General features: G+C 48.5%; 1 protein-coding gene across 1 annotated transcript in view; it reads right to left on the bottom strand.

Moving 5' to 3' along the window:
• LOC102463539 (angiopoietin-related protein 7-like) overlaps window positions 1–15,011 on the bottom strand; it is a 44,817-nt gene that overhangs the window by 7,980 nt on the left and 21,826 nt on the right. Inside the window, exons 2-5 of the mRNA XM_025181486.3 lie at window positions 13,977–14,199; window positions 8,936–9,073; window positions 5,754–5,970; window positions 364–559 (exon numbers count right to left, since the gene is read on the bottom strand). Of these exons, the coding sequence (XP_025037271.3) occupies window positions 364–559; window positions 5,754–5,970; window positions 8,936–9,073; window positions 13,977–14,199 (774 nt within the window). The remainder of the gene's footprint in view (window positions 1–363; window positions 560–5,753; window positions 5,971–8,935; window positions 9,074–13,976; window positions 14,200–15,011) is intronic.

Raw genomic sequence — 15,011 nt, 5'->3', positions numbered from 1 at the left:
AGCCCCCGTGACTGATACTAAAAATATGCATGACAAAATCTTAACCTTACTTATTGGCGAGGCATGTTGAGAGCAATTTCCCATGGTACATTTGCACCATTTGGCCCTTGGAGTTAACAAAGGAATTTGTGGTTACATTAGTGTTTGGTGGGTCCCCATATTAATATTAATAACCTCAAATATTATTAATAATTCTGGCAATGTCTTTCAAGGAAATCAAGGTATCTCAAAGCAAGGAGGCCTGGCCCTGATGTGCAGTGGTTGGGCAGGCAAAGAGGGGCTGCTATGTCATGCCGAATGACAACTTCCGCGCAGGCTCACACATGCCGTAGCAAGGCCTCTGTCCTGACATGGCAACCGTACCTTGTAGTACACTCCATTGAGGTTGGAGAAGAAGCACTGATGGTACCACCAGCCCCCGTGGGAGATCTCGGCACAGATGTTCCCCGTATCGGGCGTGCTGAAACTCCGCTTGTTGTGGTACCAGGCAAAGGAGTCCTCCACAGTCCCACTGAAACCGTCCACGTGGAGGCGGTAGAAGTTTGTCTCGTCCTCGATGCTGCAAACGAGAGGGAAGAGGCTGGGTTGTCTCCTGGGGGTTTCCACGTCTCCTTTCCAAGCTGGGCTTTGCAAGAGTTATTCTTGCAACGAATCCACCTGCATCCAGTTATCTAGGCTGGGCGTGCCCACTGGTTCTGCCCCTTGCCAGTTGAGGCTCCAGCCCCCTATCTCTCCCAAAATGGGGTTTGGCACTGGACTAACTTGGGCCCACTTTCTGGAGAGATGGGGTGGGTGACCTGGGATTCTAAAGCTACAGTCAAGGACTCCGGTCCAGGGCTGCTCTGTAGGAAGTCCCTCTAACAACATGGCTCGGCTTCTGTTCACATTTCGTCTCTTGGGCTGAGCTGGAATCTCTTAGATTATTCCCTGGGACAGAGGGGTGGAGTGGGAAATCGGCTTCTCAGCAGACTCACTGGCCTTTTTCCACGGACTTTGTTTTTCCAGTCTACCACCAGTTCATGTTAAGTACCCCAGTCTCTGGGCTTTGTCTGGTTGACCCTTCCTGAATCACCTCTTCTGCAGGATGGGAACGAATGAGAACCCCCACAGTTACATCACCGAGAATGAACGTTTCTAAGTGTTTTAGATCTGGGATGACACTCTACTTAAGTCAATGGGAGTCTTTCCCATGACTCCATTCGGCTTTGGGTCAACTCCATGCTCTAGGGCCAGCTGCATCTCCAGCTTGAAAAGCATGAGTTTCAGGGCATAAATTCACCCCCTACTGTTACGACTACACGGCAGTGGGGAACTGTGATTGCCAACTTAGGCCGGCATAGCACACACACTAGGTGTGCTTGAGCGAGCATCTACTGCCGCGTGGCCATGGCAAGAGTTGCTCGACTGCCAAATACAAGCCCATCAGATATCCTGGGTGCAGATGTAGGCAGCTAGCCCTCCTGCAGCCACAGTGCTGCTCTCAGGTGCTAGCCCATGTGTGGCTGCAAATCACACCTTCCCACCAGGGATGTTAAAATGTGGTTAATTGACAAGTTGAGTAGTCGATGGAATTTCCATTGACTACTCGATTAGTCGATAGGCACTTCCGCATTCCTCCGCTGGGGCCCTTGTAGATTTCAAAGGAGGAATGCGGAACTCCTGGTACAGCCCGGAACCAGCGGGAAGTCCTGCTGACTACGGGCTGCCCATGGGTGCCCGGGGAAACTGGATTCTGGGTTCGGTGTGGCATTTCCCCGGAACCGGGGTCAACTCATAGAACCATAGAATCATAGGACTGGAAGGGACCTTGAGAGGTCATCGAGTCCAGCCTCCTGCCCTCAAGGCAGGACCAAGCTCCGTCTACACCATCCCTGACAGATGTCTATCTAACCTGTTCTTAAATATCTCCAGAGAGGGAGATTCCACCACCTCCCTTGGCAATTTATTCCAATATTTGACCACCCTGACAGTTAGGAATTTTTTCCTAATGTCCAATCTAAACCTCCCTTGCTGCACTTTAAGCCCATTACTCCTTGTCCTGTCCTCAGAAACCAAGAGGAACAAATTTTCTCCTTCCTCCTTGTGACACCCTTTTAGATATTTGAAAACCGCTATCATGTCCCCCCTTAATCTTCTTTTTTCCAAACTAAACAAGCCCAGTTCATGAAGCCTGGCTTCATAGGTCATGTTCTCCAGACCTTTAATCATTCTTGTCGCTCTTCTCTGTACCCTTTCCAATTTCTCCACATCTTTCTTGAAATGTGGCGCCCAGAACTGGACACAGTACTCCAGCTGAGGCCTAACTAGTGCAGAGTAGAGCGGCAGAATGACTTCACGAGTTTTGCTTACAACACACCTGTTGATACAACCTAGAATCATATTTGCTTTTTTTGCAACAGCATCACACTGTTGACTCATATTCACTATGACCCCTAGATCCCTTTCCGCCATGCTCATTCCTAGACAGTCGCTTCCCATCTTGTATGTATGGAACTGATTGTTCCTTCCTAAGTGGAGCACTTTGCATTTCTCTTTATTAAACTCCTGTTTACCTCTGACCATTTCTCTAACTTGCTAAGGTCATTTTGAATTATGTCCCTATCCTCCAAAGAAGTTGCAACCCCACCCAGTGTGGTTTCATCTGCAAACTTAATAAGCGTACTCTCTATCCCAATATCTACATCATTGATGAAGATATTGAACAGTACGGGTCCCAAAACAGACCCTTGAGGAACTCCACTTGTTATCCCTTTCCAGCAGGATTTAGAACCGTTAACAACAACTCTCTGACTACGGTTATCCAGCCAATTATGCACCCACCTTATCGTGGCCCTATCTAAGTTATATTTGCCTAGTTTATCAATAAGAATATCATGCGAGACCGTATCAAATGCCTTACTAAAGTCTAGGTATATGACATCCACCGCTTCTCCCTTATCCACAAGGCTCATTATCCTATCAAAGAAAGCTATCAGATTAGTTTGGCATGACTTGTTCTTCACAAACCCATGCTGGCTACTCCCTATCACTTTATTACCTTCCAAGTGTTTGCATATGATTTCCTTAATTACCTGCTCCATTATCTTCCCTGGGACAGATGTTAAACTGACCGGTCTGTAGTTTCCTGGGTTGTTCTTATTCCCCTTTTTATAGATGGGCACAATATTTGCCCTTTTCCAGTCTTCTGGAATCTTCCCTGTCTTCCATGATTTTTCAAAGATCATAGCTAAAGGCTCAGATACCTCCTCTATCAGCTCCTTGAGTATCCTGGGATGCATTTCATCAGGACCTGGTGACTTGCTGACATCTAACTTTCCTAAGTGATTTTTAACTTGTTCTTTGTGTATCCTATCTTCTAAACTTACCCTCTCTCTCCTTGTATTCACTACGTTAGGCACATCTCCAGACTTCTCGGTGAAGACCGAAACAAAGAAGTCATTGAGCATCTCCGCCATTTCCAAGTTTCCTGTTACTGCTTCTCCCTCCTCACTAAGCAGTGGGCCTACCCTGTCCTTGGTCTTCCTCTTGCTTTTAATGTATTTATAAAAGGTCTTCTTGTTTCCCTTTATGCCTGTAGCTAGTTTGATCTCATTTTGTGCCTTTGCCTTTCTAATCTTGCCCCTGCATTCCCGTGTTGCTTGCCTATATTCATCCTTTGTTATTTGTCCTAGTTTCCATTTTTTATATGACTCCTTTTTTATTTTGAGATCATGCAAGATCTCCTTGTTAAGCCAAGCTGGTCTTTTGCCATATTTTCTATCTTTCCTACACAGCGGAATTGTTTGCTTTTGGGCCCTTAACAACGTCCCTTTGAAATACTTCCAACTCTCCTCAGTTGTTTTTCCCTTCAGTCTTGCTTCCCATGGGACCTTACCTACAAGTTCTCTGAGCTTATCAAAATCTGCCTTCCTGAAATCCATTACCTCAATTGTGCTGGTCTCCCTTCTACCTTTCCTTAAGATCATGAACTCTATTATTTCATGATCACTGTCCCCTATACTGTCTTCCACTTTCAAGTTCTCAACTAGTTCCTCCCTATTTGTTAAAATCAAATCCAGAACAGCTTCTCCTCTGGTAGCTTTTTCAACCTTCTGAAACAGAAAGTTGTCTCCAATGCAGTCCAGAAACTTATTGGATAGCCTGTGCCTCGCTGTGTTAGTTTCCCAACATATGTCTGGATAGTTGAAGTCCCCCATCACCACTAAATCTTGGGCTTTGGATAGTTTTGTTAATTGTTTAAAAAAGGCCTCATCCACCTCTTCCACCTGGCTAGGTGGCCTGTAGTAGACTCCTAGCATGATATCACCCTCGTTTTTTACCCCTTTTAGCTTAACCCAGAGACTCTTTACACAGCTATCTCCTACGTTCATCTCCACTTCAGTCCAAGTGTGTACATTTTTAATATACAAGGCAACCCCTCCTCCCTTTTTTCCCTGTCTGTCCTTCCTGAGCAAGCCGTACCCTTCCATACCAACATTCCAATCATGCGTCCCATCCCACCAGGTTTCTGTAATACCAATGATATCATAGTTGTATTTATTGGTTAGCAATTCCAGTTCTTCCTGCTTATTACCCATACTTCTCGCATTTGTATATAGGCATCTAAGATACTGATTTGATCTTGCCTCCCTGTTGTGCCCTGACCCTCCTTTCTCCTTGCCATTATAGGCCGTAGCCCCCCCCATTTCCAACCCATCTCCCAGTCCCACACATTCAGCACTTACCTGTGGGCTTTGCTGACCCTGGCTCACCTGCTGACCCTGGGCTCCACGGAAGTGGTGTTTTAAAGGGCCAGTGCCACACAGCTGAGCTGAGGATTAGCTGTGCGGCGGCTGCACCTTTGAAACGCTGCGTTGGGGTTTCAAAGTGGCAGCGCCACACAGCTGATCCCCAGCTCAGTTGTATGTCACTGCCACTCTGAAGTATCCCTTTCTCCCCCCTGTGTTGCCTCTCTCTCATAGAGGCAGCAAGCAGCGGGGGGGAGGGGGCGGGATCGACTAGTCCTTAACGTTCCTACTTCCCACTGCAATGGAGGCCTCCTTGACTAGGGTAGAGTAGAAGCTTCCCCTTTGGGCCAGTTTCTCTACGCTTGTCCACTAGGAGGATTCTTGCTCCTTCCTGGAATGCCTCTGGGCAGGGGCGGCCCATGAGTATAGGCCGACTCGGCGGTCGCCTAGGGCGCTGCCTTCAACAGGGCACCCGGGGCGCCCGATGATGGCGTCACGCAATTGACGGCGCCGTTGACACCGTGCAGGTGGGGGTGCCGATTGCGCATTCTGCCTGGGGCGCCAGCTGCCGCAGCCCGCCTCGGGCCGCCCCTGCCTCTGGGGCAAAAACAGGAGGCCGGTGCGGATTGCTGTGGATTGATCCATTGGGCAATTGCTGTGAGTTTCTACAGAATGTTCCAGAGCAACAGGGCACACACCTGATCATAGACTCACAGAACCCCAGGGCTGGAAGAGACCTCAGGAGTCATCGAGTCCAGCCCCCTGCCCAACGCAGGACCAACCCCAATTCAATCAACTCAGCCCTGGCAGGGATGTGATCAGAGAGTGAGGCCTGAACTTCCTGCCTGGCACTTGTGGGAGTCGAGCAAATAGACCAGGAATGAATCCTAACGTGGGCCTAATCCCACAAGCTTTCTGGGCTCAGAACTTCTACTGATTAAAGTGGGATTTCCAGGCGCTAAGGCCAGCAGGACTTGGCTCTTTGCCGACAGCAGGAACCCGGGGAAGGACCCCATGCCCCCTTACCTGAAGATCTGGTAGAAGGCATGCTTGTGCTTGTTGTTCCAATCTTCCAAATCAATGCGGAGCGAGTAGTCCCCTTGGTTCGTCATCTTGTGAATGTTCTTGTTGCCTAGCCAGAACTCACTGTTTAAATCCCCAAAGCCGTCTTTGTATTCGTTCCATGTTCGGGTGAAGTTGACCGAGCCATCCTGCCGTCGCTGGATGACGGTCCAACCTCCGCCTGCCAGTGGGAGAAAGGGGAAGCTAATCTGAGTATCCCACGAACGTTATTTGTGATGAACCCAACATCATCCTGGACCAGAAACGTAACTCAATACTGCCTCCTCCTGAAACTGGCTGGCTGGCCTGCTAGCTGAGCTGTCTTCAACTAACTTTACCCCTCTTCCTCGCTTACCACCCACAGAGGACAGCTACTATGCTGCTTCTCCAGCCGAGATACTGCGGTGGAGAAATTCAGAGATCGCTGTGGCTGATTCTGATCTGTCCGACACAAGGTTTGACTGCCACAGAGTTACTCCTCATTCACACTGGTGTGACCGAGGGCAGAATCAAGCTGATAAATTTATAGAAAGAAGCCTTTTAGGAATGAAAGAGACCGGAGATTCTGGAGTGTCGGTTTATTATGTTTCCATAGCACCTCAGATGTGCATGTAACAGAAACGACACTGCAAGAAGCATCTCTTCTAGGGTACCGCAGTAAGGTAGCAGTCCAATCACTTTAGCTTAAAGGAAGAGTGGCTATCACTAATGTTTATGCTCATCGTTTCCATCCAGGGGTGAATTTTGTATCCAGGGGCAGAATAATTTTATGTGCACCAAGGTATGTGTGAATGTGCACCACCAGGAGAAAAAACCAAATATCAGTAAAATTGTGATGTAGTTGTGAAAAAGACTAATATCATTCTGGGGGTATTAATAGGCGTGGAACAGGTAGGACACAGGAGGTTGCTGTCCCATTCTATTCAGCTGCAGCACTGGGTCCAATGCTGGCTGTCACACTTTAGGAAATATCTAGACAAATTGTAGAGAGTCCAAGGAAGAGCTGTAACAATGGTCGATGATTAGACAGCTTGACCTATGGGGGAAAGTTAGACTGGCAAGATTTTGTGCAAAAACTTGCCGCCTGTCTACACTGGCCGCGAGTATTTGTGCAAGAACGCTGACTTTGTACTGTACAAAATCAGCGCTTCTTGCGCAAATACTCCAACACTCCCGCTCAGGGATAAGCCCTCTTACACAAGTATTCTTGCGCAAGAGGGCCAGTGTAGACAGCCACGTTCATTTCTTGCGCAAGAAAGCCCGATGGCTAAAATGGCCAGCGGAGCTTTCTTGCACAAGACAGCGTCTACACTGGCACGGATGCTTTTGCACAAAAGCACATCTTTTGCGCAAAGGCACATGCCAGTGTAGACGCTCTCTTGTGCAAATACTTTTAATGGAAAAACTTTTTCGTTAAAAGTATTTGCGCAAAATCATGCCAGTCTAGACGCAGCCTAGGTCTGACTCAAGTCTGGTGCACGTCTGCAAGCAGGCCAGGCCAAAAAGGGAGGGGGAGAGTCAGGAGTGCTTGCCCAAACATGCATTACTTGTAGAGGTCAGCAAGACCAGGCCAGGCTGTGTTTTTTACCAGTGGGCACACACATTGGCCTCTGAGCAAAAGCCACACAGAGGGACTGGCCTTGAGGCAGTCTGGCTTGCTGGGGATATCCCCATGTGCAGAATAATAGCATAATAATAACCCCATAGAAATGTAGGGCTGGAAGGGACCTAAATAGGCCACCCATAAGAACATAAGAATGGCCACACTGGGTCAGACCAAAGGTCCATCCAGCCCAGTATCCTGTCTGCCGACAGTAGCCAATGCCAGGTGCCCCAGAGCAAGGGAACCGAACAGGTACTGATCAAACGATCTCTCTCCTGCCATCCATCTCCAGCCTCTGACAAACAGAGGCTAGGGACACCATTCCTTACCCATACTGGCTAATAGCCATTAATGGACTTAACCTCCATGAATTTATCTAGTTCTCTTTTAAACCCTTTTCTAGTCCTAGCCTTCACAACCTCCTCTGGCAAGGAGTTCCACAGATTGACTATGCGCTGTGTGAAAAAGAACTTCCTTTTATTTGTTTTAAACCTGCTGCCCATTAGTTTCATTTGGTGGCCCCTGGTTCTTGTATTATGGGAACAAGTAAATAACTTTTCCTTATTCACTTTCTCCACACCACTCATGATTGTATAGACCTTTATCATATCCCCCTGCCGTCTCCTCTTTTCCAAGCTGAAAAGTCCCAGTCTCTTTAATCTCTCCTCATACGGGACCTGTTCCAAACCAGTCCTGTTCCAAACCCGACTCAGTCCAGTTCCCTGCACTCGAGCGGTAATAGTGAAACCATTCCTGACATGGGTTTGTCTAGCCCATTCTTAGAAGGCAAGGAGCCATGCAGCCTTAAAAACCCTGGTCAGGAGGAGGAGAGATTAAAGAGACTGAGACTCTTCAGCTTGGAAAAGAGGAGACTGCAGGGGGATATGATAGAGGTCTATACAATCATGAGTGGTGTGGAGAAAGTGAATAAGGAAAAGTTATTTACTTGTTCCCATAATACAAGAACTAGGGGCCACCAAATGAAACTAATGGGCAGCAGGTTTAAAACAAATAAAAGGAAGTTCTTCTTCACACAGCGCACAGTTAATCTGTGGAACTCCTTGCCTGAGGAGGTTGTGAAGGTTAGGACTAGAACAGGGTTTAAAAGAGAGGGGATGGTTGGGAGTCTTATGTGTGTGTGCCCTCGAGGCGCCATGGACAGGAAATACAGGGGCAGTTACTCTCAAAGTGCGACACGGTCCTTCCCCACTTTGACCAAAGCACTAGGCTCCAACAGACCAAACCTCATGAGCTCCTCAAGCAAGGGACACCCTAAGGAGGAGAATCCATCCTGGCTTGAGTAGGTCCTGGCGGGGGTGGAGGGGAGACACTAACTCCATCACTGCAGCTCAATCAGAGGCCTCCACCGGGCTTCCGACAGCTGGAGTTCTAGAACGCCAGTCGGTGAGACAATTTCCACGTGGAAGTCTCTGCCTGGGGCCCCACGGTGCCGTGTACCCAGAAATCTGAAGCTCTGTCTCATGCCCCCGGCCTGAGCCCCATGAGAAAAGACGCCCAGGGACGCAGCCGCTTCTTAGGATACCTTCCGTGTCCATTTCACACAGCACTTCTATCGGCATCCCTCCGACAGAGGGCATAATGCTGTAGACCCCCGACCTCCGGACCCCGTTGTAGTAAATGGAAGCGCAGTCTATCGGGCAGTTCTTCGCATGCTTCACATCTAAGACAGGAAACAAAGAGACGCATTTTCATAGTTAGGTCAGAGACGGGAGGACGAGTCGGGCTGAGTTGAGAACTCGACCAACAGTTTTGAGTTCCAGACGCAGACCAGAGCTTTAGACTTTTGAAGCAGGAGTTCTGTTTTACTCTGGCAACATTTAAGTTCTGGGATTCGCATTCGTGTCATTTTATGTTATCCCTCTGGCTATCCTAAAAGGTGGGCAAGACTGATTGGCACAGACAAACCTTCTTCCATGGCACAGAGCACAGGGAAGAGAGTTGGAACCAGAACCCTAGATCCACACTCAACCACAATTTCAGGTGCGAATGTGGATGCGAATCAAAATTGTGTGGTTAGGACCTCCCTCTGTGCTGGAAATGGAAACCCTTGAGCCTGGGGTAGGTTGGATTCACAACTGATTCAGGATATAAAATTCATAGCTTAGGTCCCTGTCAAATGGCACAGACCTCCACAAAACTAGAATGGCATGGCCTTGGTTTTTAAATTCAAGTTCCTTTGCTGTTTAAATTAGTGTGGAAATGTTACAAGTTTTGCCAAACCCAAATTTCTTCCAGGCTCTTCCCTTCCAACATTGGAACAGAATGATCTAGCCCTGTTTCCATTTTTCAAAGGTGGCCAGGGCTGGATACTTCAGGGAAAGGTATAAAACCTCCCATAATGCACCTTACATTGCCTGGCTTTGATACTCTCAATTTAAAGATGTGCAGACAAGTGGCCAAACTCTAGCATCCTTACTCGGTCACATCCCCCACCAGAGGTTTGGGGCACGAGCTTGCGTGAGAGCCCAGTGTCGATATATCCAAAGAGGGTTTGCCTGAGGAAAGACTGAGTGAAAGTTGAGTAAGATCTTTGGTGTGACCAATTACCACCTGCGCAAATCCCCGGGAGAGCTTAGCCTAGAAAGGAGGAGGGAACAGGAAAGAATGAGAGAGAGATCTCATAATGCCTCACACAAGCAGAGATAACTTCCTCTTATCCACGCTAGACCAGCCCAAACCTGAGCTGACCTTAATACCCAGCCAGCTGCATTGCCAAGTCTGTGGGATTGAGGAGATTATAAAGAGCAAATTGCGATTTTCCCCCTCCCTCCCCCCATGAAGGAAGCGGAAGGGATGAGATCACAACTCTGGCAGCCAATGAAAGTAGACTGGGCAAGCAGGAATGGCTGTTTCAATGTTCTAAACCACCAATTAGAATGCCCATGTGCTTTGAGGTCTTCCATTGGCTGTGGGAAGTGGAGACAGAGTGGGGAATCACCCAATCCATGGCCACTATTTTGGGACCGGTCTCAGAGTTTCCTTGGACTATTTGTGGCCAAGCGAGCTGGCAATGCTGTTAAAGGGAAATCTTATGTAAGGGTATCTCACATGGGAGCCACTCTCTGGATTTATTGGGTCTAGTTCTGCTGCCCAGTGGGACTACGTCTGTATTGGCAAGTTTTTGCACAAATACTCTTTAATGCAAGAGTTTTTGCATTAGCGTATTTGAGTAAGAGAGGGTCTACACTGGCATGTGCCTTTGCGCAAGAGATGTGCTTTTGCGCAAGAACATCCGTGCCAGTGTAGACGCTCTCTTGTGCAAGAAAGCTCCGATGGCCATTTTAAACATCGGGCTTTCTTGCGCAATAATTGATCTTGCCTGACTACACTGGCCTCTTGCGCAACAACAGTTGCGCAAAAGGGCTTATCCCTGAGCGGGAGCGTCAGAGTATTTGCACAAAAAGCACTGATTTTATAGATTAGAACGTCAGTGTTCTTGCGCAAGTACTCGCGGCCAGTGGAGACAGGTGGCAAGATTTTGCGCAAAAGCGGCTGCTTTTGTGCAAAATCTTGCCAATGTAGACGTAGCCTAAGTGTATTACCAGCCACACCAGTTCCCTTTGTTTCCAGAAGGTCATTTACTCCTCCAAAGAGAAATGACTTACATGTACTTGCTGGTTAGAGGAATTGGAGCCAAGCTCCCATAGTACCTGAGGCTGAGAGAACTAGCTTTTTAATACAAGGCTGATGGAAAGCAATTAGGCTGGTTGGCTCATTGGATCAGTAACCAACTAATGCACCTTTCCTCCCGACGTCACTGGCTCAAATCGGATTCAGGTTGGTAGGTGAAAGTCATTAACAAATCAGGCCTGTTGCTTAGCGAATGTAGAAGGAGTCATTGGGTTCAACCTGCTTCTTACCGGTAAACATTCACAACCCGCTATCTCACGTTCTTTTCAGTCTTACATCAGAAGCCAAGAACCGATGGCTGAGAAACCAGATCAGCTTGTCCTTCCTGCTTCTAGAACTGAGCCCTCCCAGAGCTGTGGCTAGGAGCTGGTGGAAATGTTATCATCACAATAGCTTTTTGGTGAAAAACGGGTTTTCAAGCAAAATGAACATTTTTTATTTTTGATTGAAATTGTCCACTTTTTCTACCAAAAACAAAAACCGAAAACTTTTGGTTAAAAAATGTCAGTTCTTGATTTAACAAACACACCCCAACAACTCAAGTTCTGCTTAAAAAGAAAAGAATTGGGATTTGGTTTTCAAAAAATGGTACCCAAAATGATTCTTGTAAACCAAACACTTTTTTTTTCAATAAAAATGGGACAATTTCAAGAAGAGAAAGAGAAATTTTCCATGAAAATGAATTGATCTTTTGGGGACAGCTCTAACTGTGTCACACTTCTTCTGCCACATGATGCATATATATCATCAGCATCAATAGGCCATTGGGCCAACTTTTCAGAGGCTCGGAGAACATGTTGCTCCCGGTGCAGCCCATAGGTTCCACAAGTGCTCAGTAATTCTGACACCCCAAAGGGTCTCAAAATCTAATTGTGAAATGCTTGGCCTAAAACCAGAGTAAACATCCATAAAATGCAATGACGTAATCGAGTCTTATTTTTTACTACAGTTTGACCCTCTCTAGCCCAGCACTCTGGCCTGGCAACATCCCTGGTCTGGCATGATTTTAGTTAGCTGGATGTTCACTTATCACGCCTGTGGCCAAGTTTTGCACAGTCCCATAAAGTTTGTTTACAGCCAGTAGCAATGGCTCTCAGTGGTCTGTGCTGTTCCTTAGCTCAAATTTACCCCAAATGTCTTCTAAGAGCCCAGGCTGTGTCCAGACTCAGGGGTTTTTTCGAAAAAAGTAGCCTTTTTTTCGAAAAAACTTCCCCTGCATCCAGACTCAAGCCGCGTTCTTTCGAAATTAAATCGAAAAACATGGCTTTTCTTTCGATGGCGGTAAACCTCATTTCACGAGGAAGAACGCCTTCTTTCGAAAGTTCCTCTTTCGAAAGAAGGCGTTCTTCAATGTAAATAGGGCTTCTTCGAAAGAGAGCATCCAGACTCGCTGGATGCTTTCTTTCGAAAAAGCAAGCCGCTTTTTCGAAAGTTTAACGTGCAGTCTAGACGCTCTCTTTCGAAAGAGGCTTGCAGTCTAGACATAGCCCCAGTCAGCAGTGGAAGCGTTGGTAATGCTGCTAGACAATATTGACCTGCCATGGTTCGGCAAATTCTCTGGTTCAGGTCCCAAAGGTTCTGGATTAGAGAGGTTCAACAGACCCAGTCTCTGATTCCGCAGAGCACTGCCCAGATATTTAACCAAAGGTGTCTTTGCTTCACAGCGTTCCCCATCGAAATTATCTGGGACTTTCATCCCCCCCTTCATCATAAGGGGACAATTCCCTCTCACATCTACACTACGATTGGAGGTGTGACTAGGACACATGTAGCCATACCTCAGCCAGCTTTCATTGCTGTAACGAGGGGTATGTCTACACTACACGCTTATTTCAGAATAAGCTATTTCAGAATGATAACTCCCGAAATAACTATTTAGAAATAGCATGTCCACACTACGGGGAAGCCTCAAAATGAGTCCGAGGCAGGCTCCCTTAACGTGGACACGCTATCTCAACTTACAGACCCAGGAAGCACTGGGGAATAATTACTCTGAGGAGGAGCTATTTCAAAATAGCAATTTTGAAGTAGGTGTTATTCCTCGTGAAATGACGGTTAATTATTCTGGAATAAGATGCCTGCTATTTCAAAATAATTTCAAACTAACGGGCTTGCTGTGTGGACAATCACCTTGTTATTTCATAGAATCATACGTCTGGAAGAGACCTCAGGAGTCATCAAGTCCAGCCCCCTGCCCAAGGCAGGACCAACCCAACTAAATCAACCCAGCCAGGGCTTTGTCAAGCCGAGACATAAACACCTCTAGGGATGGAGATTCCACCCCCTCCCTAGGGAACCCATTCCAGTGCTTCCCCACCCTCCTAGTGAATAATGTGAATTATTTCAAAATAATGTTGTAGTGTAGACGTGCCCAATTTCTCTGCTACCAGTTAGGGTACGTCTAGACTACAGGGTTTTGTCGACAGAAGTTTTGTCGACAGATACTGTCGACAAAGCTTCTGTCGACAAAGAGCGTCTAGACTACATCCAGTTCTGTCGACAAAGCAAGCCGCTTTGTCGACATAACTGTGTGGACGCAAAGGACAGTGTAGATGCAATAATGTCTTCTGTTGACAGAACTCTGTCAACAAAAGGCGTTATTCCTCGTAGAATGAGGTTTGCATACGTCGACAAAACTGCTGAGTTTTGTCGATGTTATGTCGACATAACTCAAAGGCAGTGTGGATGCAGGTATAGTTTTGTCGACAAAAGTCCACTTTTGACGACAAAACCCTGTAGTCTAGACACACCCTTACAGTGAAGTCAATGCTGCTGGCTAGCTCGGGCCAGCCGCTCGAGTACACACCAAGCACGTGGTTGTACCGCCGGCAGCTGCCAGCTCTGCGCCAGCTTTCACTGCTCCTGTTATTTCAGCTCTCTCCATCAAAGCTAGCTCAGGCGTCCAGCCCGGATTCTAACCCTTTCCCCCTCACCTGGCCGGTGCACCTCCTGCTGCGACCTCATTTCGGCAGGCCCCAGGCAGCCGGGGTTGTGGCGAGCCCATTCGGCCAGCAGGGAGATGTTGTGGAGCTGGGCCTGCATGTCGTAGAGCAGCGTGGCTTGGAGGTGCTGCAGCGTGCTGGCCTCGTTGTAATGCTGCTCCAGTTCGTGGACCCGCTGCTCCACGGTGGAGTTCCGGCTGTTCTTCTCCTCGTGCTTCAGGGGAGCCAAGCAAGCACAGGAGCGTCAGGCGCAGACAGGGCCAGGGTTCCGCTGGGGGGGGGGGGTGTCATGGCAACGAACAGGGAACAGGACCATGGGGGTCAGCGGCCTGGGAACCAGCTGACCGGCAGTGCAGAGTCAATGGCAGGTGTGTTCTGCACCAGCCTTCTACACAGAGCTAAGGAGGCAGCCCCGGGGAGCCGCCTGTTCTCACAGTGTCCAGACATCCTAAAGCAGGGGTGGGGAACCTAAGGCTTGGGGGGCTGGATCTGGCCTCTGGCTTGCCTGGATCTGGCCCCCCGAGGCTCAGGGCTCCCCACCATCGTGGCTCCCTGCTGGGACAGAGGAAGAAGGGAGCTCCGAGCCTCGACTCACAACCCACTGCTCTGATTGGTTGTAATCGCAGCCAACAGGAGACGCTGGGGGCGGTGCCTGAGAGCAGCGGGGGACATGGAGCCATGTGGGTCCCCGGGGAGCTGCACCAGGTAAGGGCCCTGCTCCTGCCTCTCTCCCCGCCTGCCCAACCCTCCCACACTCCACCTGCTCCTGCACCCTCCCAGACCCCACACATAACGTCCTCTTCCCAGCAGCCCCCTCCCACACACTGAACCCCTCATTTTGGGGCCCCACCTCAGAGCCTGGGGGCCCCGCAAAATGTACTAGCCCGGGCTCCCCTCGGCTCCGGTGTGCAAGGGGAATGCCTCTCTGCTTCTTGGTCAGGGGCCATATCAGTGAGGGGTGAGGTTGGGGGGGTTGGGCATCTCGCTTTCTGACTTTTCTGTGGGTCAGTGAAGGTGCCCACCCCT

This window comes from Pelodiscus sinensis, chromosome 3 (genome assembly GCF_052426305.1).
Source record: "Pelodiscus sinensis isolate ZL-2025 chromosome 3, ASM5242630v1, whole genome shotgun sequence".
NCBI lineage: Eukaryota > Metazoa > Chordata > Testudines > Trionychidae > Pelodiscus > Pelodiscus sinensis.
This window is presented reverse-complemented; position numbering and strand designations above follow the sequence as displayed.